The sequence below is a fragment of the Triticum urartu genome, chromosome 5 (assembly GCF_003073215.2).
Source record: "Triticum urartu cultivar G1812 chromosome 5, Tu2.1, whole genome shotgun sequence".
Classification (NCBI taxonomy): Eukaryota; Viridiplantae; Streptophyta; class Magnoliopsida; order Poales; family Poaceae; genus Triticum; species Triticum urartu.
The window spans coordinates 331,433,077-331,457,159 of NC_053026.1; the positions used below are offsets into that span (position 1 = coordinate 331,433,077).

General features: G+C 46.1%; 1 protein-coding gene across 5 annotated transcripts; it reads right to left on the reverse strand.

Annotated features, from left to right (window-relative positions):
* Window positions 1–3,255: 3,255 nt before the first annotated feature.
* Window positions 3,256–23,183, reverse strand: LOC125508870. 5 transcript variants are annotated; one of them, XM_048673665.1, is made up of 8 exons: window positions 14,872–15,570; window positions 14,659–14,753; window positions 14,463–14,520; window positions 14,235–14,315; window positions 14,099–14,134; window positions 13,704–13,943; window positions 13,441–13,579; window positions 3,256–3,880 (listed from the first exon to the last, which is right to left on the reverse strand). In XM_048673665.1, the coding sequence occupies exons 3-8, from the start codon at window positions 14,514–14,516 to the stop codon at window positions 3,405–3,407; spliced, it is 1,026 nt and encodes a 341-aa protein (XP_048529622.1). In that variant the 5' UTR covers window positions 14,517–14,520; window positions 14,659–14,753; window positions 14,872–15,570; the 3' UTR covers window positions 3,256–3,404. The 5 variants fall into 5 exon arrangements, 3 of the variants coding, with proteins under 3 accessions (XP_048529622.1, XP_048529621.1, XP_048529623.1); XM_048673664.1 differs by lacking the exon at window positions 14,659–14,753 and having other exon boundaries at window positions 14,872–15,541; XM_048673666.1 differs by lacking the exon at window positions 14,659–14,753 and having other exon boundaries at window positions 3,545–3,880; window positions 13,445–13,579; window positions 14,872–15,559.
* Between the last annotated feature and the right edge of the window lie 900 nt (window positions 23,184–24,083).

Here is a 24,083-nt window from a genome sequence, read left to right on the forward strand (position 1 = left end):
ATGTTTTCATATAGAGAGTCTCCTATGTAGCCACTTTCATATAACTAGTGAGATTTTTTCATTATAGAACTTGGCTTCTATATTCCAATGATGGAATTCCTCAAATGCCGAGGTCTTTTAGAGCAAGCAAGTTGGGTGCACACCCACTTAGTTTTCCTTTTGAGCTTTCATACACTTATAGCTGTTAGTGCATCCGTTGCATGGCAATCCCTACTCCTTGCATTGACATGAATTGATGGGCATCTCCATAGCCCGTTGATTAGTCTCGTCAATGTGAGACTTTCTCCCTTTTTTGTCTTCTCCATATTAATCTCTACCACCGTACTCTATTCCACCCATAGTGCTATATCCATGGCTTGCATTCATGTATTGTGTGGGGATTGAAAAAGTTGAAGCGCGTTAAAAAGTATGAATCAATTGCTCGACTTGTCATCGGGGTTGTGCATGATAAATACTTTGTGTTAAGAAGATGGAGCATGATAAGGCTATATGATTTTGTAGGGATAACGTTCTTTAGCATTTTTATTTTGAAAGGCATGATTGTTTGTTGGTATGCCTGAGTATTGATGTCTTTATGTCAAATTATAGACTATTGCTTTGAATCATGCGGATCTAAATATTCATGACATAAAAGAAAGATTACATGATGAACATGTTAGATAGCATTCCACATCAAAAATTTTGTTTTTATCATTTATCCATTCGAGGACGAGCAGGAATTAAGCTTGGGGATGCTTGATACATCTCCAACGTATCTATAATATTTTATCGTTCCATGCTATTATAATATCAATCTTGGATGTTTTATATGCAATTATATGCAATTTTGTATCATTTTTGGGACTAACCTATTAACTTAGTGCCAAGTGCCAGTTCCTATTTTCCAGGAAATCAGTACCAAACAAAGTTTAAATGCCATGAAACTTTTTGTCAATTTTTTTCTGGACAAGAGAGAACCTAGAAGCTTCGGGAGGAAACTTGACAAGAAACGAGGAGACGGCAAGGCACTTGGGCACGCCCAGGTGCCTTGTGGGCCCGTCATGGCTCCGTATGACCTAATTCCACCTCTATAAATTCTCTAAAATCGGGAAACCAATATAGAGCCACCCAAAATACTTTTTCCGCCATCGCAAGCCTTTGTTCTTGCGAGATCCCATCTGGAGGCCTTTTTCGGTACTCTATCAGAGGGGGAATCGATCACAGAGGGCCTCTACATCAACCTTGTTGCCCTTCTGATGATGCGTGAGTATTTTACCACAGACCTACGGGTCCATACCTAGTAGCTAGATGACGTCTTCTCTCTCTTTGATCTTCAATACAATGTTCTCCTCGATGTTTTTGGAGTACTATTCGATGTAATATTCTTTTGCGGTGTGTTTGTTGGGATTCGATGAATTGTGGGTTTATGATTAGATTATCCATGAATATTACCTGAGTCTTCTCTGAACTGTTTTATGCATGATTATTATAGTTTTGTATTTCTCTCTGATCTATCTGTTTGGTTTGGCCAACTAGATTGATTTATTTTGCAATGAGAGAGATGCTTTGTGATGGGTTCAATCTTGCGGTGCTCTATATCCCAGTGACAGAAAGTGACAAGACACGTATTTGTATTGTTGCCATTAAGGATAAAACGATGGGGTTTATACATGTTGCTTGAGTTTACCTTGTCTACATCATGTCATCTTGCTTAAAGCGTTACTCCGTTCTTTATGAACTTAATACTCTAGATGCATGCTAGATAACGGTTGATGTGTGGAATAATAGTAGTAGATGCAGGCAGGAGTCCGTCTACTTGTCTCGGACGTGATGCCTATATACATGATCATTGTCTTGGATATCGTCATAACTATGCATTTTCTATCAATTGCCCAAACAATAGTTTATTTACCCACCGTATGCTTTTTGTTTGATAGAGAAGTCTCTAGTGAAAACTATGGCCCATGGGTCTATCTTTATCATATATATAAACCAAAAATACCTTGCTGCAATTTGTTTACCGTTATTTTATTTTGTGTTTTTGTTTATCTATCTACCATTATCAGACTTGATCCTTGCAATTAACCGCCGTGGGGATTGACAACCCCCTTGATTGCGTTGGATGCAAGTATTTGTTCTTTTGTGTGTAGGTGATGTTCACGAGGTCTTGCGTGGTTCTTCTACTAGATCGATAACCTTGCTTTTTAACTGAGGGAAATACTTATCGCTACTGTATTGCATCATCCTCTCTTTTTCAAAGAAATCCCAACGCAACTCACAAGTAGCAGCAAGCAGGTCCGTACATGGGTAATGTGGCTTCTGACATGTTGATGCATCCCCTGGTGATAGTATGCATAACCGTCACAATTTGCAAGCACGGTCAATTTATATTATATTGCAATTGGTGGGCAATTTTGAGAAAAAAATCATATTTTTTGACAAATTTTAATTATGCAAAATTTGAATTTGAATGCAAATTCAGCTATCGCTGCTATTATTAAACCGTAAACTTGACATTCTTAAACAGACTGTCTGAGCCATTACAATAACCAACCATGTGACATAGTCGTGCAATTTTCAAACAATGCACCAGTATGATGGAGGTGTTTGTTCAGCTCTAGGCATCGGATCCTGTCGATGCAATCCTCACGACGTAGCCAATGTTTTCTCTTCCTTCGCATTCTTGACGACTTCCAGTTCTTCCTGCTGCTCTACAAGGGCGGTGTTGATATATTCAAGACGGTTATGCATATCTAACAAGCCCATTTTCAGATCTTCAATTTCATCTTGCTCCTCTGGCAGGGCCTTCTTGAGGCCTTCAGGTAGTTTTTGGTGCCGTACAAGGGTAATCTTCACACATTGAAGTTCATGTTGCGGATCCTTCACAACTTAACGTTCTTGCTGCTGCTCTGCCAGGGCCTTCTTGACAGTTTCAAGTTCTAGCTGTTGCCATGCCAGAGAATAACATCAAGTTCGTCATGCTGGTTTGCCAGGCGTGCTAGACAGCTTCTGGATCTTCCTGCTGCTGTGTCAAAGCATTGACAACTGGTTGTTTCTGGGCCTCAAGACTTGCAGTAATGTCATCATTTGAGAATCCTAACTTTTCCTACAGAAAACCGATTATAAGCGGGAATTTGTCTTGCTTCGATAAGGCCTTGTTCGGTTAATCGTCCTCCCAAAGGGGATTGGACTGGATTGGAAAGGATTTTGACTTGTTAGGGATTTAATCCCCTTTACTTCCCTGTCAACCGAACAAGGTCTAAGGAATTTGCCATCTTCACGGCAACTAAAATTTCCATAAAAAAGCATTCGTTTTGCCATGCCTTTCCAGAAAAGGTCAACACAATAACATTCTCCTCAAACAAGTATACTCTGGCAGTATAGAGCAGTCTGCTGGAATGCACTTAGATGTTGAGTCAAAATCATTACAATCTTGAGTGGCGTATACATTTTGTTGGATTGGAAGTACCATGCTGACGAGCAGTAAAATGCATACGCTGCCCATCTATTGATGCAAGCTTGAAGTCCCAGCCTTCCACGTTCTTTGGGACACATACATCATAGAGCATCTTCCCCAACAGGCCATCAGGGTTCTTCGCGCTTTCAACACTCGGCATGTTGAACAACTCGGGTTTTAGCACTTCACTGCTGCTTTCGTGGTACTCCATGGAACTCGGTAAGAAGAAATGATTGGCTGGATCAGCTGAAATCCTCCCTAGCCTATCACTGGAGCTTACAGCAGTCTTATGTAGATTGCAAGACGAATAAGGTGTGTCACTGTCCTCACTCGTGCCGACACTGTAGTCATTGAGTCGTTTTCTGCTTGTGTAAAGCGCTGAAGCCTTCATGAGCAGCTCAGTCACTGCAGCTCGGTATTCCTCAGTGTGATGCTTGTAATGTCCTGCATAACAAATGGAGAAGAGATAGTGGTAGATAGATAAAACAGGGTGTGAGGGTGTTATATTCTTTCATACAGGCAGAGTCAAGATAAAATTGGCAATCCTCTCAACTGTCTCGTGGACAAAAAGGGTGCTTTAGGCAGACAAAACAAGGTGTAAGGGTGCTATATTCTTTTGCTAAAAAAGGGTGTTATATTCTTTCATAGGGAAAACTAAAGATAAATGGATAATTCACCGCTGGTATTAATGGGGAGTATCACATACCATTTGGCTCAAAACATGGTTGTGTGTGGCTCCTGCAGCTGGTACATTTGTTATGTATTTTCTTCCGCGTTCATGATGTGGTGATGATTTGTTGGTGCCTATTGTTTGCAGAGATTAGCCAGTATTTGGGAGATGAGGTTGCTTGTTGGACTGGAGCCAGAACAAGAAAGAGAAGGTGCTTAAGTAGGGAACTGAAACAGTTTTTCTTTCTAGAAGGCCTTGTTTGGTGGAGGAGGTTTGGGGAGGGTTGGAGGGGAATATCCCCGCAGGGCCCAAAATCCCCAGAAATCCTTGTCAGCCCATTTGACACGCAGGGATTGAGCAGGCCAACCCCCTCTGATCCCCATGAATCCCTCCCAATCCACGTGGTACAGAAAATCTCCAGAGCCACCCGTGGAACAGAGGAGCATTGGACGCTTGCTATGCTGCTGCTGTTGTAGGAGGTTTAACCAAATAGAGGGATTTATGAGGGGGAAGGGATTAGTGGGGAATTGAGGGGATTGGGTGGAGGAGAGGGATTAACCAAATCCCCTCAAATCCCCATCCACTTTGGGGCTGCAAAACCTCCCCTGTCAAACGAGGCCGAAAGGTAATTCTTGCCCATATAGAGGGACCAAGCCGAGCATGCCATCACAGCCTAGATTAGGTTCATTTTCTTTGAATATATGTGTTCTTAATCTTGGTTTCCACTAGCATGTGCTCTGTCTTTCAGGCTAGATTCAAATTTGTTGTCAGAGAAACGAAACCTTTTATCAGCAAACATATATGTGCACAGGAGACGAGAATTGAATGGTAGGGAAAGCATCTTTCAGGAGATATGCTGGCTCCTGCATATAAATGATTATAGTTTCTCATTTATTTGTACTTTCAAATGGGTGAGGTGGACGGAGCGCAGTCTCTCCCCAATCAGGGATTTTTTGTGGGAGGAAAACTTCCGATCTATTCATCAACTGTCAAGGTAGTACAAAGAACACCAGAAGTAAAAAACACACCTACGTCCGTAGACCACCTAACGACGACTACAGGCACTAGACTTAACTTAATATGTGTGACACAGCCTAAAAAAAACTTAATATGTGTGACACCGTTGCAACACACGGAAGAGTGGTAATCATCCATGTAAAGACTTATCATATACTTATGCTCTTCCATGCTTTAGCAAGATACTAGCTAAATACCCATGCGTTTCTACGGGATGAAACGATATCTAAAGAGTGGTGGCGTGTGACTGATTGTCCTCGGACGCGGTGGCGTCGACTATGATGTGATTGACTGCACGCCTAATTAATTGCATGCAATTGTGGGCGAGGCAGCTCTAGCCTACCCCAACTTGTTTGGGACTAAAGGCTTTGTTGTTGTAATGGCTGCGTGTCGATTTGGCACTTAGTTTCCAAATTGAACGGACCTAATTAACTACATGGATAATTAATTTAATTGATATGTTGTATATTATATAGCAGCAGATCTGCTGTTTTTGTTCGATTTGTTGTATATGGCAGCGGATCTACTATTTTTGCTTGATTTGTTGTATATGATAGCAGATCTGCTGAGACCACATGTGTGATCGTAACTGACCTAAGGAAACGAACTAAAGGTGTGGATAAAGAAAATCATTACTGACCAAAAACTCGGCGGTAGAAAACCAGAAACGGGAGGCGAAAAATAATAGATGGGAGGGGAAGCTTCACCAAAGGCAAAAATCATTACTGCCTTCAATAGTAGAGATGATTGTTGATGACAAGTGACAATAGTTGGCCATTAACAAGTTATTGTAGGGAGTATTATTTTGCAGATGCAAGACATTGGTTGCTTCTACCATCCTTCTCGCGTTTCATGTGTCCCATACAGTCAAATAAGACCTTCTTTCTTACATTATGGATTTACTACCTTTACCGATAAGTCATACAGAAAATTAGGAAAAAGGGTAAGAACGATAGTGGCATACCATATGAATCATATTAGTTCTTACTAAGCCACGCTGACGGTGTCCTGGACTAGGGGGTACTCAACACGTCATCTCCCGATCTGATAGATTGGGCCGAGGACCCCCGTGGCCGTATACTCATGGGCCAATTCGGACAGCTGCCGCATACAAGGAAGATTCCACAAGACTTGGCGATCAAGACAAGGACTTCTCCTCACCGGCATATTCGGCTAGGACTCTTGTTAACCTAGGCCTCTGGTGCATTATATAAACCAGGGCCAGGCTAGTCGATATACAATATATACAACAATCATACCATAGGCTAGCTTCTAGGGTTTAGCCTCCTTGATCTCGTGGTAGATCTACTCTTGTACTACCCATATCATCAATATCAATCAAGCAGGACGTAGGGTATTACCTCCATCAAGAGGGCCCGAACCTGGGTAAACATCGTGTCCCCTGCCTCCTGTTACCATCGATCCTAGACGCACAGTTCAGGACCCCTTACCCGAGATCCGCCGGTTTTGACACCGACATTGGTGCTTTCATTGAGAGTTCCGCTGTGTGATCGACAAAAGGATCGATGGCTCGCCTGCAGATCAACTGCGACTTCGGCATCTTCGTCACCAGCTCGACTGGTCACCTTGGTTCGACCAAGAATTGCGCCCCGTGTTCGGATCACCATGTCCGGACGAGGGCCTTCATCAAACATCAACTCCGATCTCTATCAAGATCACGGAGGAATCATCTATGGAGCTCGGGGGCTCAACGTCAACATTGCCCCCAAGCGACCGTGCTGTTTTTCTGGACAGCGAACTCGTATCTGCCACCACCACCTCCTCGAGTATCGCTTTGACGATCGCTTTGGTGGAATTGTGCGGAATTGAGTCTAGAACAACCCTGGAAAATTTCGTCGAGTTCCGATGGAGGAATCTCTGGCAATCCACGATATACCGGAGCCCTGTCAAATCTGGACGGGAATTTGGATGAGTTTAGGGCGTGGTGTCCAGCTTCTAGCTCGGACGTCCTTTGGAAGATCCAACCGTTGATCGGCTGCGGAATTCCTATATCTACCACCTCTCAAAATTTCGGCTCGATCCGACCGTCCAAACTCCGGGAACCTTCCATTAGTGCATCACTTTTCGGATCTGTTTTCTGCGCGAAAACGAATCCGACCCGAGTTCATCTTTTTTATGAACAGGATTTCGGACATCCCTTTTGAAGGAAGTTTTGTATGGGGTATTGTGTTTTGTTCCCGAACACATCCCACTAACTATAAGATCTTTTGAACATGATCTTCAACATCATGCTGGTGTCAAACCAGTCCGGCAATATCACTCCACGGCTGCCGACCTGCGCTAGACACGGCGTCACTTTGTTGAGCCGAGCTCAACTTCTTCGGATCATCATCTCGGCAAGCCGAACAAGAGCCCGGCATCGCGAAGGATAAATCATCACCAACATCGCCGCCCCACGGATTACACGGAGCGGGCATACCGGCATCGCCGCACGGTCACTTCATCAAGCCGGCATCGACCACGTCACGACCTGCATCGGCAGGGCCGCACTATTGCTTCTTCAAGCTGGTGTCCGTCACGCCGACCTACTTCGACCCATCGGCTGACATCGAGGCTTCGACATCTTGGCTGGACCGGAGGCTTCGCCATCTCTTCATCAACCTACTCCGGAAACTTCGGCGTCACTAGCCGACCAGCTCCGTCATGTTAGCTGGACCGAGGGCTTTGCCTCGGCGAGCCAACCTTTGCCGGCATTGCCATACCGTCGCTTTATCGCCATTCAGGCAATGGGTGTGCGGATCGAGTCCCAATTTTGGGAATCACCTTTCTTCGGATTGCTACAACAAATAAACCAGGTGCTATCAATCCTAGTATTTTTTTGCTTGTTTGGGTTTATTTTTCCCAAGGAATTATTACTTTGGTTTGTCCATCATCTGTACACAGGTCTATCAAATGATGGCTGCATTAACGACAGTCGCATGGTGGTTCAGTCAGTTTCCGTACATAGTCCGGCGAACGCCGCACTCGGAGCTCAGACCGACCTGCGAATTCAGGCTTTGCCACGCCTTTACCGCATCACGCCGACGCCCTGCATCGACTTGACTTCGGCGCCAGGCCATATTTCTTTTATTACTCACTTTGCATAAATTATTTATTATGCAACGATTTTTTTAATTATCATTATTACTATTATCTCCGGTTTGCACTATTTTTTGTGCACAGGAAAATGATCCGGGGATTTCGGCGTCACTCTGCCGGACTGCATTGATCGTGCTATGTCACCACTTCGGCGTGTCAAGCTCTCCGCTCCGCCACCTCGGGACCGGCTTGAGGGATGGAACCTTGCCCCGCATCAAGCTCGGACCGCGGCATCAATACCGAACACATTAACCAGCTAAGTCGCTTTCATGCTCAAAGCTTTAATTTCTAACTTGCGTTCGGTTCGACCAAGCATTATACTTTTTTGGAAAAAAGTTGCTTCTAAAAAATTTCCTTGTCCAAACTTTGTTTGTGACGCATAAATCCAAATACCCCGTTTACTTGGGGGCTTCCTTTATGAAGCTTTTCCTGTTGCATATGATTATACTTGTACGACTTCGTTCCTTGTTCGTGTATTACGCCACAATATGCACCACATTGACTTAAGTGATTTGCAAGCTGGGTTGCCTCGCTCCTGTGTTTACCCCTACGTTCCCGATTGTTCGGCTAGGGAGTAAAGGGAGCACCACTGCGATTGTCACGATCGGGTCACCCGAGACGGACCTCAGACTGGGTGAAGCCGAAAGCTAGCGCTCTTATAGTTATTCAATGATGGTCGGCACACAACGAAACTCATGAGTACAAAAAATCTATTGCACAAGTCTCATAATAACAATGAGCACCGAAGAAAGGTATCGGTGGGGGTACTATTTTCTTCAAAGATGCTTCTTACTCTTCGCAGTAATATAGCATAAGTTCCCTGAGCGCGCTTTGTCTGTTACAGCCTTATGGCCTGATTGCCTGGTTATTGGAAACACCGTCGATATTCTCGACCGATGGAGTACATAACACTTTTCGGTCCTTAACCGAAGAGGGAGAAGCCGACGGTCGGTTAAGACGCGTTTAAAGTTCGGTTGAACATAGATATGATATAAGTACTTCGGTACATGTAATCATTCTTCTACCCAAGTCACTTGGGGGCTCTTAAGTTTATTTGAGCCGTTTTATAATAAGTGTTCTTCTTCTCAGTCGTTGCAAAGTTCTATTATTATTATTTATCACTCCTTTTTCGACGCGAGTGTGCGGTCACTAGCCGGGGAGCCTAATTTCTCTCTCAAAGCCGCTAGAGTTTAGTTTGCTAAACTGGCCTAATGAGAAGTACTCCGCCCTCGGGATAGGAGGTTGAAGCCGTAGGCTGACCCGCTCGAAGTCTTGAGATAGGATGTGTCATGTTAAAGGACGACAGAAGCACTTCTTTTTTCTAAGACCAATTTTCGGATTGGCACCGAACACTTGATCTTGTTCGGACGTCATGTTTTTACTGACGTTTCTTGGTTTTCCAAGCTTTTTGGCACTTCTAAACTATTTGTGCTTTTCCAGCATTAGTCTCGCAGTGCAACGCCGGACACCTTAAGGGATTCGGCAAAAACATTCTCAGATATTGCTCTATATGCATCGGTTTCAAATTGTGTCTTCGGTCAATAGTTGGGTTGCCCAGCTCCTGCACTTGCTTCCTACGTTCCGTTTTGTTTGGCTAGGCGTGCAAAGGGAGAACCACTGCGATTGTGCTTCCAGCTCACATGGTTAAGCACCTTAGTGGAGAAAGCCGAAAACTGACTGTCACAATAAGCGTAAACTGGTCAGCGATCCGATGACTATGACGGGCCATTCATAACATTGGCCGAAGTGTTTACGGCTTGACCTCGACTGTCGCTGAACACTACCGAGGGCTATTAACTGGCCTCCCAAACTAAATCCTCGATATTTTGCTCTTACATTCGAGCTGAGGTTTCATGATCATGCTTAGCATGACAACCCAAAGAAAGGAACCGATAGCGGGACTATTTTCTTTGGAATACATTTCTTCTGTTAAACAGTAATATAACATATCTCTCTGCGTACCTTTGTTTATAAAACCGTGTGGCCAGATTGCCTTGTTTGTCGTAAATCTTTGCCCTCATAAAGGCTTTATAAAGTAGGACAAACACTCCTCGGCTACTGGCCAAGGAGGTGGAAGCTGATGGTCGGTCAAAAAAGTTTTGTACAATGCGGATCCGAGCATTAATGACGTAAAGTACTTGGATACATAGAGTCATTACACATAATTTGTGATTTTACTATGGATATTGATCCTTAATTCGGCCACCCGTGCCCGCATTAAGGCTCGGGAGCTACTGGGCTTCGGGCTTATTATTTACAAATATTAAAGGGGCACATCGATCCCCTGATCTGGTGTTGCCACCCGACCAGTGTCTCGGGGGCTACTGCATTGCTTGTCCAATGCAGAAAATTTTATGTGCAATATAGTTTCCGAGGAGATTTTGATCCTCAGGTTGGTCGGCCGCACCCAACCTGAGTCTTGAGGACTGAGCACGCCGCTTTTGTGTCCCGAAGTATTCTGCCGAGCTAGGACTTGATCCTCAGGCCGATTTTGCAAATCAACCTGAGTCTCAGCGGCTACTGGGATCAGCGGTCTTATGTCATCCTTCATGTGCATCTCGGGTTTTAGACTGATACACACCTTGAGGGCTACTGGCTATATATCTCGGCAGAGAATAAATTGCATCAATAAAAAATATTGACAAAAAATCGGCCCATAGTCGGGGTGGTGCACCACCTCGGAAGCAGTCCGGCATAAAGCTCGGGCGCTAGTGGCTGGCTCCATAGAGGGCATTTCCGGCATTAAGCTCGGCTAAACTCCTTCAACTTTTTTGAACCAAGGTGATATGACACCTCGGATATAGTCCAGCATTGGAGCCTGGACACAGTCCGGCGTTGGAGCTCGGATATATTTCAGCGTTGGAGCTCGGATATACAGTCCGGTGTTGGAGCTCGGATACATTCCGGCGCTAGAGCTGGGAAGCGGTCCGGCGTTGGTGCTCGGCTGCAAAAGATACCTCAAATGCAGTCCGGCGTTGGAGCTCGGACGCAAGAGGACCCTGCCTCCCGGGAACAACTTCAAACCCAAGGTGTGGCATAAAAATAAACAAGGCATTGATAAAGGCCGGAAACTTAAAGGGGCTTCTCGGATACCCGACGTGTAAACTCGTCGAATGCATTTCGGCGATCCTCAAGATCGAAGATAAAGAAGATTTGTTGAACCAGTTTTCAAGACCGACGACCGAAGATGAAGAACAGTTCGAAAGAATGGAGGAGTGTCCCTAACTTGAAGACCGGTTCAGGGGGCTATTGACGGTGTCCTGGACTAGGGGATACTCAACACGTCATCTCCCCATCTGATAGATTGGGCCGAGGACCCCCGTGGCCGTATACTCATGGGCCAGTTCGGACAGCTGCCGCATACAAGGAAGATTCCACAAGACTTGGCGATCAAGACAAGGACTTCTCCCCACCGGCATATTCGGCTAGGACTCTTGTTAACCTAGGCCTCTGGTGCATTATATAAACTAGGGCCAGGCTAGTCGATATACAATATATACAACAATCATACCATAGGCTAGCTTCTAGGGTTTAGCCTCCTTGATCTCGTGGTAGATCTACTCTTGTACTACCCATATCATCAATATCAATCAAGCAGGACGTAGGGTATTACCTCCATCAAGAGGGCCCGAACCTGGGTAAACATCGTGTCCCCTGCCTCCTGTTACCATCGATCCTAGACGCACAGTTCGGGACCCCTTACCCGAGATCCGCCGGTTTTGACACCGACACACGCATTTGTTATTCAGCTCAAAATTCTCCATCGGAGTCAAAGGTACATGTTTAAGAACAAATTCTTACTAAGCCTAGCACTAGCATTCAGCTCAAAATTCTCAATGCAAGTCAAATTCTTACTAAGCCTAGCACTTGTTATTCAACTCAGAATTCTCCATCAAAGTGTGCATGAAACATGCACAGAACCTTATCTTCGCGCTAGGAATGAGGCCCTTGCACAGTGACAGCCTGATGGGTTCAAAATGAAATTACTGATTAGTTGCATATGACATTTTCTCTTTCAGTGTTTGGATCCATGGGTTAGAGTTAGTTTGGGTTAGTTTGGACTCAACTAACCCAAAAATATCCAAACAGGAGGGTTAGTTTGGGTTAGATACATCTAACTCATCCAAAAAATCTAACCCACCCAAGAGGTGTTTATTTGGGTTAGTTCTTCTCGGGACCACTAAAAAACACCTTTTTCTCTCGCTCTACCCGCAGCAGATCCCTCCCCACTTCCTCGAAGCTTCTCATCCTCTCCCTCCCTCCCTCTCACACCGCCTGTGAAGGCGCCTCGCCGTATCTGCGCTCCATCTAACCCTGCCATCCAAACACCTCTTTGGCTAGAGTTAGTTCAGGGTTAGAATCTAACTCTAACCTCTAACTGAGTTAGAGTATCCAAACAGGGCCAGTATATGTCAGTCCAAGTTCATCTAAATCTGTCTAACTTCAAGTTCAACATAGGCCTTATCCAGCATAGCCAAACGCGAAACGGAAGTCCAAACATAGTCCAACTCAACGACGTTCATGCTATTTGACTGGTCCAACAACGCTTGGTCAATCAGGCAGTTATAGTTTATGTAATATCCATGGATGTGGCTCACTGATTGATCACGGTTTGCGCACAGTTCTATATTAAAAAAAATGAATTTTAATGGGCAAAATGAACTCCACGTGACAGGGACAATAGGAACAACACACACTTAAGGCTTCCTTAGAGTTTTAAATTCATATTTAGAGTGACAGCACTCTTGTTCTGCTTGCTGAAACCTGAAACTGCAATGTGGCTAACTGGCAAGCCATTAGTACAAGAGAGTACATTTATGGCTGGGAAGGGTGACCCAGGATGAGTTGGGATATTCCTCATGAACTTAGATTTATGTTTATTTCAATTAGCATATAAGCAAATTCGTTGAGAAAGTTGCAGAAGTGAACAATTGAAGCTACGACTTTGGCAGGCTCGTGCATTAAAAAGCTGATCAGTTGTGGATCTGGATTGGAACCACCAGTAGTAGACTTGCACTATGATGAGTGGTAACTGGTAAATTGTCCAATTTCAGCGTGTAGCCATTATGCATTCCCGCATATATTTGTCCATGCCTATTTTAACTAGCACGAATCAGCACTTTTTGTCAGTGCTAAGTAGTACTGGATAGCACATTTAGTCTTTGTATTAATAGCTTCCACATGACTTGGAAGATTGTAGCAGTAACAAAGGGCGTACCTACATGTGGAGAACTGTGCCATTTAACTAAATTCACATCACCACCCAGCTCCAGCAGACGCCGTCCAAAATTTTGAACGACTGAACATGGAGCAAGTTCATCATCCTCTGAACAGAATATGAGTATTGGGCCAACATGCTGCACATATAATGGATGAAGGTCACATATATATGCAAAATTTCTACCTGCAATCACGTTATAAGACATTGTAATCTTTTTTTTTTGCGGGGAATAAGACATTGTAGTCAATGGAGTGACATACCACTGACGAGTATAGTGTCTCCCAATATTCTTTGCGCTGTGCTTCAAACTTGCCAATGAAAAGAGTGTCTAGACCCGAGGCAATGCCTCTAGTCATCCATGATAAGACACGTGGAGGTTCAGGCATCTTCAGGACACTTGGGTGAAGGAGAAAGCGGGTGCCTAAATCACTCACAAAATCTACAGGACTCGAGTCATATATTTGTCCACATACGCAGTCCCGTACAAGTTGATAGTCACCCTGTAACAAGAAAAAAGCATTAAGTTTTCAGAAACATGAGTAAATACAAACTAAAATAACGGCCATTGGTAGGCTGCAACTTGTTTTCTTGAATAAAAATTTCGTGACAACTGCGTGCAAACACAAGGGGCGAACAGCAAAAATGACCATCATACCAAACTCAGCTGCCCTTTGCACCTTCCCTCGATCAGCTGCCAGTGAACAAAGATAGCTTTAGCCTACAGATCCTAGACAAGGCATCAAGAGATAACTGTTCCCTTTAAAGGCTTACAGAGGCTTCGATCTTCTTACCTGAAGAACCTTGTATGTGCAACCTTTTGGTCCTCCCGAAAAGGATGCAAACACAACAGGTACTGGTCTAATATTCAGTTCCTGGATTTTGAAGATTAAATCATCAATGGTCGATGATTACAACAAGTAATCAGACGTGCCAAAACAATTAATAATCCACACTGCACACAGTAATTGACCCAAGCCAGGTGGAGGTAGCAATAGGGTGGGATGCACAGTTGCGCAGACCTTCACGAGCTCCGTGAGCACCCGGTCAGCAAGCACAGCAGCCTTCTCCGGCATAAACCTGGGCAGACATGCAAATGGGATAAAAAAAAGGATTACATTGTATAAGCTATCAGATCACACTACAAACAGTTGGGAGTTGCAGCCATCCAACAGAATCCACATATCCTCGCAGCTTTTCCTCGCACATCCAACCTACCTATCTTAAGTTCTGGATTTCCTGATCAATTTGGAAGTTGCCAAAAAGACGCATACCAAGTCTAGCATCAGCCGCGTGCCCCCAAATATCCCAATCTAGCAAGAACCGAATATACTCTAGTAAAGTTTGCATCAGCTATCCAATCAGATAAAACACCCCTGGAACCTAAAATTTTCGCTTCCTGAACATGGGAGTGGAGAGAGGCGCACGTACAGGGTGACGAAGTCGGAGTGGCAGACGAGGCACGCCCACCCAAGGGCCGCGTACAGGTCCACGTACGCGCGCACGTGCCGCTCCTGACTCGACAGCCACGCGAACATCACCACCACGCCGCCGCCGGCCTCCGCACCCGCGGCGCCGTCGCTCGGCCGCCGGCCGCCCCAGTAGTGCCGCCCCCACATGCCTCCTGCCGGACGTCCCTGCCTCAAGTTCCTAGAAGCCTCAGTGCTCCTCCTCCTCCTCCTCCTCTGCTTGACTTTTAGGCTAGAAGAAACCGTGAGGATGGGCGCCGAAGCGTGTGCCAATTATTGGGTGTATCTTGGGGACGTGTGGCGGTTAAAAAGGCCGTGCGGCGGCTGAGCTGGGAATCGCATGTGACTACTATTCGTACTTGAAATCACTATAAGGGCATGTACAATAGTGCTATCTTAAGAGTGCCACGTAGGATAAATGATGAGGTGGAGGAAAGAGAATTTATAAGAAAAGGCTTGTCTTCTCTTATTTAAGATAAGACAAGAGATGATCTCTTAGCACAATTTGTCTCACCATGTTTTAAGGAATTGTTAGTTATTGAAGATAAGGCTAAGATATAACTCATTGTAAACATACTTTTTTGTCATCTCTAAATTACATGCAAGACTTAAGATAAGACTGTTTTATCAACCATTGTACATGCCCTAACAGGTACACCCTCCGTCCTATGAGCAGTGTACGTTTGAGTTTAAAATTTATTTACAAAAAAGTATATTTCTATCTTCTCAATACACTTTAAAGTATTTTCTCTCATCACACGGTAATTAAGATCAATAGCATTCTATACATATACATAGTTTTCTTAATTTCTACATGCACTTAGCTCATTGAAGGTTGGGTAATTAAAAAGAAAAGAGATGGTAGCTTGCATCTTTCCAATGCATTTTTTACTCAACATCATAATTTGTTCTAAAATTTCTAAATGTATACTTTTCATCAGACGGAGGGAATAGGCACAGCGCTTCGGCTATCATTGCAAAGCCCATAAATTTTTATGAACTAGTGGATCCGTTGCACCAAATGACGCAGAGACCCGCTGAATTCATGTACACAATGAGAAAAAAATCCTCAGTTTAGTTGCTTTAGTTGTGGGCAAGCACATACGGTAAAAAATTGAACGCTTTTTAATATAAAAAAATAAGGAATGGTGGCTTATTGTCTAAAAGAGATTGTACACACACATTTAAATTTGACAGCACAAAGTCCCGTTGTATACCACTAAAAATGTGTAATTTTCAGTAATTTTTTGCTGAGCTAGCACCCACGTTAAGAATTTAGATCCCCATGTATAAAAGAAAATTTACATAGACCACGAGTCCCATTTGAAACCACGTGCACGTTGTAAATGTTTTCTTTTTCAGTTTCTTTTTTATGTTTGAGCAAGCGCAGACCATGTCAAACCCGAAGTGTTATATTTGACTTCTTTAGTAGACGTAGATTTTAGCAACCACTTATGGTAATTCACACTCTTTAAGATGAATAATGAAGGATAATTTATCTTTGAAAATATATACTTGAGCATGCATCTTTTGTTATCTTATTCGAGTAACATGAGGCAAATGGCGCAGGGTCCAGATTCAAACCCAGAGGGTTTTGAAACAGTTTGCCCCCAAAAGTCCATTCTCATCCATAGTATTCTCTCTGATGATTTCTCTAGATGTTTCAGTACAGATCTTTTTGGCCACATATGTCAAGTATAAAGCTGAAGCTGTTAGCCATGGACTTCATGGTACATAATCACATATATTAGCAAACTTTAGAAGATTGAATGCAAATTGGTGACCAATTATTCAGTTACTTCAAATTGGTTTATTCGGTAATACTCTTTTCTGCAAAAAGGCCAAACTAAAAAAACTGTTGAAAGCTTGATTATCAGTTTTGATTCCACACCATGCCACGACGATCAGCATTCCTTGACTTACACACAACCTTGGTTGCACCCAAAGCAGCATACAGTCGGTATTATGGAGCAGATCAAAATAACCTGGGCCTAAAATCAATGGTCGATACTCGATAAACTACAACAACATTTATCTCCAGTCCCAGATTAGAAGCAAGGTTTTGTGGTCCAGGTGGACCAACTAAAAAAGGGCAAGACACTTTAACAGCATCTAAGTGAGAAAACAAGAAAATGAGGTAAAGCAAAGCCACAGTCAGCATTGTCCTGCGCTCATGTTAGTTATTATGCAAAGTTCTCTATCCAAGGACAAGAGTAGAAGAACCAACAGACACTGCTTGGCTGCATATTGACACATTACATAAAGGAACATTAAAAAACCAATCGACGGTAACATAAGAAATACAGTAAAATAAAGTAAATATATCTTATACATCAAATGGTCTGATTGTTTTGCAAAACATCGATCTTTCATTGTTCTACAAATGGTTGATTTACTATCTCATACAGCAAGAGTTTATCTGGATCAAATCTGGAGTTAGAAACATGGTGTTATGACCGGCCAGGTCTATGGCCGCAGGAGGCCCAACAGGCAGGCTTAGGCCCGCAAGTTATCTTAGTTTTATTTTCAGATTATGGTTATATATACGAGCTGTAAGACTATTTTGAGAATTAAGCAATAAGACTATTTCTATTGCCCGGCTCCCAGAGGAGCCGGAAACCCTAAACCCTAGCTGCCTCCTTCTCTCGCCGCCGCCGCACTGCGCCAGGACGGCGCCTCGCCGCCGGCCGCCGCGCTCAGGCCCTCGCCCTTCCCCCTCCTTTCCCTACTGTCTCCGGCCAAGACCGGGCAGAACCCTAGCCGCTAACACATGGCAATGAACCTCAGACAACAGATGCAACACCCTCAGTGGAAGTATAGCCATTCTGACACACAGAAGATTACTAATCATGTGCTTCTGTCTTGCTGGGATATGCATTCACATGTAAATCACAGCTCAAGGCCAGATTGACGTTCTGCACTTGAGGAAGAAACCATACCAATGAGGACTGACTACACCCTGATGGATCTTCAACCTCATGGATACCATTGCTATCACTGTCTTCACTGTTTAGTTGGGTAATCACCGATGAGGAAATTAAATCGGTATGGTGTTCAATAAGTGGAAGACACGAGACTTGAGCATGTAAACCTGATGACATATATGAATCAATTTTCTTCCTTGCACAACTGTTCCAGTGGTTTTTAATTGAATTGTCCATCCTGGCAGGCTTGTGATAGGCTTGGCGAGCCAACGTAAAAACTCAGCCACTCTTACGGAGATGAAATCCAAAAGATTTTCGTTGGGGCGTAAGAGTATCACCAAAGAGCTAGCTATGCACAGGGGTGCGTGGAAGCTTGCTATCCATGTGCCAGAGCCATGAGTTGGTTGCGAGATCTTATGTGTTTCACCTCTAGCCTACCCCAACTTGTTTGGGACTAACAACAACAACAACAACAACAGGTGTTGTGATAGCGTTGTCGTTGTCGTCGTTGTTGTCATAACCCACTGGGCTAAGCCCCTATGCCGGTCATAACACTTCTCCCTGCCTGCACAAATAGCTCGTCCTCGAGCTGTAAGGTGGGGAAGCGCTTGCTGAACTCCTCGAGATGATCAACCAGCATCAAACACCTTCGCGACAGCTGGGGCGGCAAGGTCGGCGGCGACGGCGTCCTCCGGAATGTAGTCTGCACCTCCAGGTAGAAGAGTCGCGGGCAGGCATGGCCAGGCGTGTAGGGCTCGTCGCAGTTGAAGCACAACCCTTGGCGGCGACGCTCGAGTAGCTCGGCCGAGGTGAGCCGGCGGAACGGGCGCGCCGCAGTCGCAGCGAGGGGTGCCGCGGAAGCCTGTGCAGGCCGACCCTGAGCGGATCTGGCCAGGGTAGCGACCCAGTGGCCCGGGACGGTGACTCCTGTTGGACGGCCACTGCGCGGCGCTCGAACGCACGGGTGTAGTACATGGCCGTCTGGATATCCTGGGGTCCCCGAAGCTCCACGTCCACGCGGATGTGATCCGGAAGTCCACCGACAAAGAGGTCGGCCCGCTGCTGCGCCGTCACGCCCGACGCGTGGCATGCCAGGGCCTGGAAACGGTCGGCGAAGTCCTGAACCGTGGAGGTGAAGGGAAGGCGGCCTAGCTCCGCCAGGCGGCTCCCGCGGATCGGGGGCCCAAAACAAAGGAGGCAGAGCTCGCGGAAGCGCTCCCAAGGGGGCATGCTGCCCTCGTCTTGCTCGAGGGCGTAGTACCAGGTCTGTGCCGCGCCGCGGAGGTGGTAAGAGGCGAGCCAGGTGCGCTCCGAGGCGAGGGTACGCTGCCCGCGAAAGAACTGGTCGCACTGGTTGAGCCAGTTGAGGGGGTCCTCCGTGCCGTCATAGGTGGCGAAGTCGATCTTGGCGAACCGCGACGGTGTCTGGGTCGGAGCGCCGTGTCGAGCTGGCTCGGAGGTGCGGAGTAGCGAGGCGGGTGGCGCCTGGTCGGAGTACTCCGGGTAAGGACCCGCGGAGTTGGATGGCCCGCCGAACTGCGGAAACGGGGTCGGCTGCTCCGGAGCCGTGGTGTAGACCGGCGATGGCGAAGACCCAGCCGCCCAAGCTGGTAGTGGCGACGGGGAGGCCGGAAACTGGACCTGATGTATCGAAAGGCCGGCCGGCGAGGACGCCCCTGAGCTGGGCAGAGGTGGCGCCGGTGGTTGCAGCGTCGGCTGTGGAGAGTGGGCGGGTGCGTCGGTTGCCGCGGGGGAAGGCGGCTGCAGATGCCAAAGGGGAGCCGCAGCTGGCGGCGGCGGCAGATGCCACAGAGGAGCCGCGTCCGGAGTGGTCTCGCCGGGGTGCCCCGCCTGGAACGGCAACAGCGGCAGCCCGGTGTAGGCCGGCGCGCCCTGGGCCTGCCATGGCAGCGCGGGGGAGCCCGCCGGGAACGGCAGCAGCGGCTGCCCGCTGTAGGCAGGCGCGCCCTGGGATGGCCACGGCAGCGTGGGGGAGCCTGCCTGGAACGGCAGCAGCGGCTGCCTGCTGTAGGCAGGCGCGCCCTGGGACGGCCATGGCAGTGTGGGGTGGCCGTAGGCGGCGATCGGCGCAGCCAGCGGAGGTGCGTACGGCCCGGCCATGTACGGTTGGTACTGGTTCAGAAGGAGTCCCTGGACGGCCGTCACGAGATCCCGCAAGGTAGTGGTGACCTGTTCCGGTGTGAAGACGGCGGCCGTTGGCGGCGCGGAAGTGATGGGGGTTGGGGGCGGTGAGGAGCCTGCGGTGGTGACTGGGCCCGACAGCGTGGAGGCCCCGGCAGTGGTCATCGGCGCGGAGGTGGAGACGGGCAGCGGCGGCAATAGTGTTGACGAAGACATGATCGGACCCAAGTCTCTGGATACCAAATTGGTAGGAGCTTGTACCCTACCAGGCCTGGGGCGTAGGTTGTAGGGGAAGGAGGGGGAAGGGCGAGGGCTGGTGCGCGGCGGCCGCCGGCGTGGCGCCGTCCTTGCGACGGGAGCAGCGGCGGCGAAAGCAGGAGGCGGCTAGGGTTTAGGTCTCCCGGCTCCCTAAGGGAAGTCGAGCAAATATTGATTGCTTCTTGCTTCATTAGATTGATACATCTCCTCTCCTTATATAGAGAGGTTTACTTGACTCCTAAGCAAACGATCCTAATACGATAAGATAATTGGGCTAAGCCCCTAATTAAGATACTTGGGCCATAACCCACTGGGCTAAGCCCCTATGCCGGTCATAACACCATCTATGCTCGTGCAGCCAATCAGATATCTCTCTAAAACAGATCGGTGAAGATAATTTGCTCATAGAATCATATTTATGCAACAAATGAAACATCTATATTAAACAGCCACTGGAAAACATTTATAAAGAAGAGACCAGAGAAAGTAATTTCCTCACAGAATCATGTATGCATGTCTGTGCAACTAATTGAACATCTCTATAAGAAGTTACAGAAAAAATGTTCCCAAAAGATCCTCAACACATGAGAGAAGAATTGCTGCAAGAAAAAGGCCATCAGGCTTCAACAACAATCTACACTGCCCCCAAAGGACAGCCAATTACCATAGCTCAGATCTTTTAGCACTTGATAACTTAATGCTTTCAGTGTTTAAAATAAAAATACTTGCCTGTACCATTGCTCCAGGTAGATCATTTGTTCAATGAAGCCCAAGACAGCTCATTATTAAATCCTGGGAGCTTCAGCAACCAAGAGCCACATCAATAGAGGAGTAGACAATGCAAGATCACAATTTATCTTGTTTCTTATACTTTTAAATTTGACACTTAGACACTCAAGCCTAAAATCTATTGACCCACTCAAGCATAAGAAAGTATACTACAAATTGACAGTTTATCTCTTGGTGTATATGAAGTGGGGGGCCAAATCACTAACCTGAGCAGGCATTGCAGGTTATTGGGAAACTGAAAATGTATTTATCAATGGTACTGACATAGATGCTATTTGTGAGTCCAAATAGTAAAGGTATTGCAGATTTGATCATGAATTGAAGCTTACTGCAATTTTTTAACAAAAAAAATAAGTATACGGTGTAGAAACTGAATTAGATATCATGGCACGGTACTCATCTATTTCTCTATCAGTCTCTTTTTTTGCTTGCCTAAGCCTTGCCGTTTTCGCTGCCAAAGACGTCAGATTTTAGTTGACAGACAAAAGTAGATACTTCAATTTCAGCTTCGTAGTGAACAATAATATTCATAGAAGTTCAAATATTTCTATGGTAAGTGCTTTCATAAATGCAACAGATTTTGCCAACTTAACAATGCAATGCAAACATTCCACTTTCTTTTAAGATACTCCCACCCAACGACATAATCAGATGACACGTCCTATCAAATAACAAAGGCAATATTACCAGGTAAAGGGTTACAGAATGCCAGCAATTGTGCGCCTGCGCTGTAAACCAGATGATGATTTCATAACAACTCACAATGGGACATGATGTATCATGAATTCACAGTATGATAAACTTGGTACGGCAGGACAGACACATCAAATAAATTAGAAAATGTCATCACATTGTGACAAATCCTACAAAAGTTGGCAGGTGTATTCAAGTATAAAATATTAATTTAAGCCAACAGAGCAGATCCACACAAACGGTCAATTCATAATGTACTCACCGCACAACATTATGCTCGCTTCATAATGAGTCAAGCCCAAAATCAGAGAACTTTACCAGCCCTGGTAGTATTTACAATTTGCTGAGCCTCTTGCTCTGCAGCAAGCAATTGCCGGATTCCACTTGGGCGCCTGCTTGATGACATGTTTGGGCTGCGGAATGAAGAACAATAATCAACAAAAGAATGGCATGCAGTATTGTTACATGGTTAGGAGGTCTAAAACATATAATGTCACATAACATCCTAAAACTCCTATAAAAGAAGAGAAGCCTATATCACTATCCATGATGCCAGATATGTAACTACCTGCAGTTTTACAGACAAAGATAGCTGGAAGAAAAATCCCACATATCTGCTGCTACTCAGAATACCAAATATTAATATTACAACCACACGGACATGTTGGCATTGTAATGCAATTCAGGGAAGTATATGAATCGGACATAAAACCTTTATATGTTGCTGGACCATGGCATATATAAACAAACAACACATTGAACAAAACAAGAACATATTTTTCTTACCTAAGTTGCCATGGTGCTGCATTAGTTAAGCCTCTCGATCTGGCCGTCAGAGTCTTCGCTCCCACCTCCTACACTGCAAGCCACCACCATATCATACCTCCCCAAATCGATGGAGAGGGAGGGAGGATCCCCACAGATTAGGGCGGAACCAGGACAACCAACAGAGGAGGCAACCTCCGGTAGGCCGGCACGCGCAAGGAGGATGAGCCAGGGATGGAGGCCGCCGTTCGTCCTTCTGCAGCCTTGCGCAATGAAGAGGGTTGGGGGTGACTGCGGTGCTAGGTGACCAAGCCGCCCATGGTCTTGACTGCCGCTCCCGCTGCCTGTCCAGCCTGCTACACCATGCGTTGTGCTCACCGGCGCTCGCCGTCGTCCAACCGGCGAGCATCCCAACCGCCGACCTCCCCTGCTGCTTCCGCCCGCAGGCGCCGGGCCCTTCATGGCTTCTGCGGTTCTGCCCCACCTCGACACCGGCGCTCGCCGTCGTCCAGCCGGCGAGGAGAAAATTGGATATTTGCCACTTTCAATATCTGGCTTCGCAAAAATGGCACTGTCAATATGGCCTTCGCAAAATTGCCACCTCATGCCATTTCCCCTCTTTTTTTTCTTTTTCCATTTACAAGCACCGGAGAGGACCATCGTGTCGCCGCTGGCTAGGCCCACGTACTTGATCCAATACTGTAGCCAATTGAACTGTCGTGTTGATTCCTGGACAGTGTGTCGCCGCCGATCGCCTAGGCACCGCTGAGCTGCTGATTTCCTAGACGCCATGAAGTAACCAACTATATACTGAAGTTTAATGAAAATTGACCTGAATGCAAATTCGTGGGGTAGGTGAGCTATTCATTTTTCTTTAAACCAGGCCAGCTTCACCAATGACGTACTTAAAAAGTCCATAAATCCATCAAGAAGATTTTGAACTGGTGCCAACGTCTGTTCCTGAACAGACTCTACGGGACGGCACATACAATTAGCAGCAAAACTAAATTTAGCAACTGCCAAATATCGTATCTGCACATTTACACGTACATCATATGAGGTTTGAGTGAATAGATAGGTTAGTTCCTTCAGCTCCAACTGAATGAAGTCTTTATCCATTGGATTTAGAAGGAGCATACTATTCCTAAGAGCCCATACGTATTTTAGCCTCAAGGAGCGGGCAACGGCGAGCAGACGGGAGGAGCGAGCGGCGAGCTGGCCGACAGGGCGAGCAACGAGTGCGGCGATCAGCGCGACCTGCAACGGCGTCTGGGTTGGCAGCGCTCGTAAGAGCATCTCCAACAGCCGCGCAACACGCCGCGCGCTAAAAGCCGCGATACAGCGCCGAGTTAGCCAACTTTTGCACGTAGCGGTGCGCTGACTTCAGCGGCCGCCGCAAATTAAAGCGCGCCCACGCCGCTCCAGCAGGCGCGCTATATTTCAATTTTTTCTACTATATATTTGGTTTCGTAGATAGTTCTCCTACTACATATTTGATTTTGTAGATAGTTCTCCTACTACTACTCGTCCGACTCGGACTCTGTCTCAATGATGTCCTCCTCCGACGTCGGAGCGTAGGCGTCAAGGAACCGCTCGTCGTCGG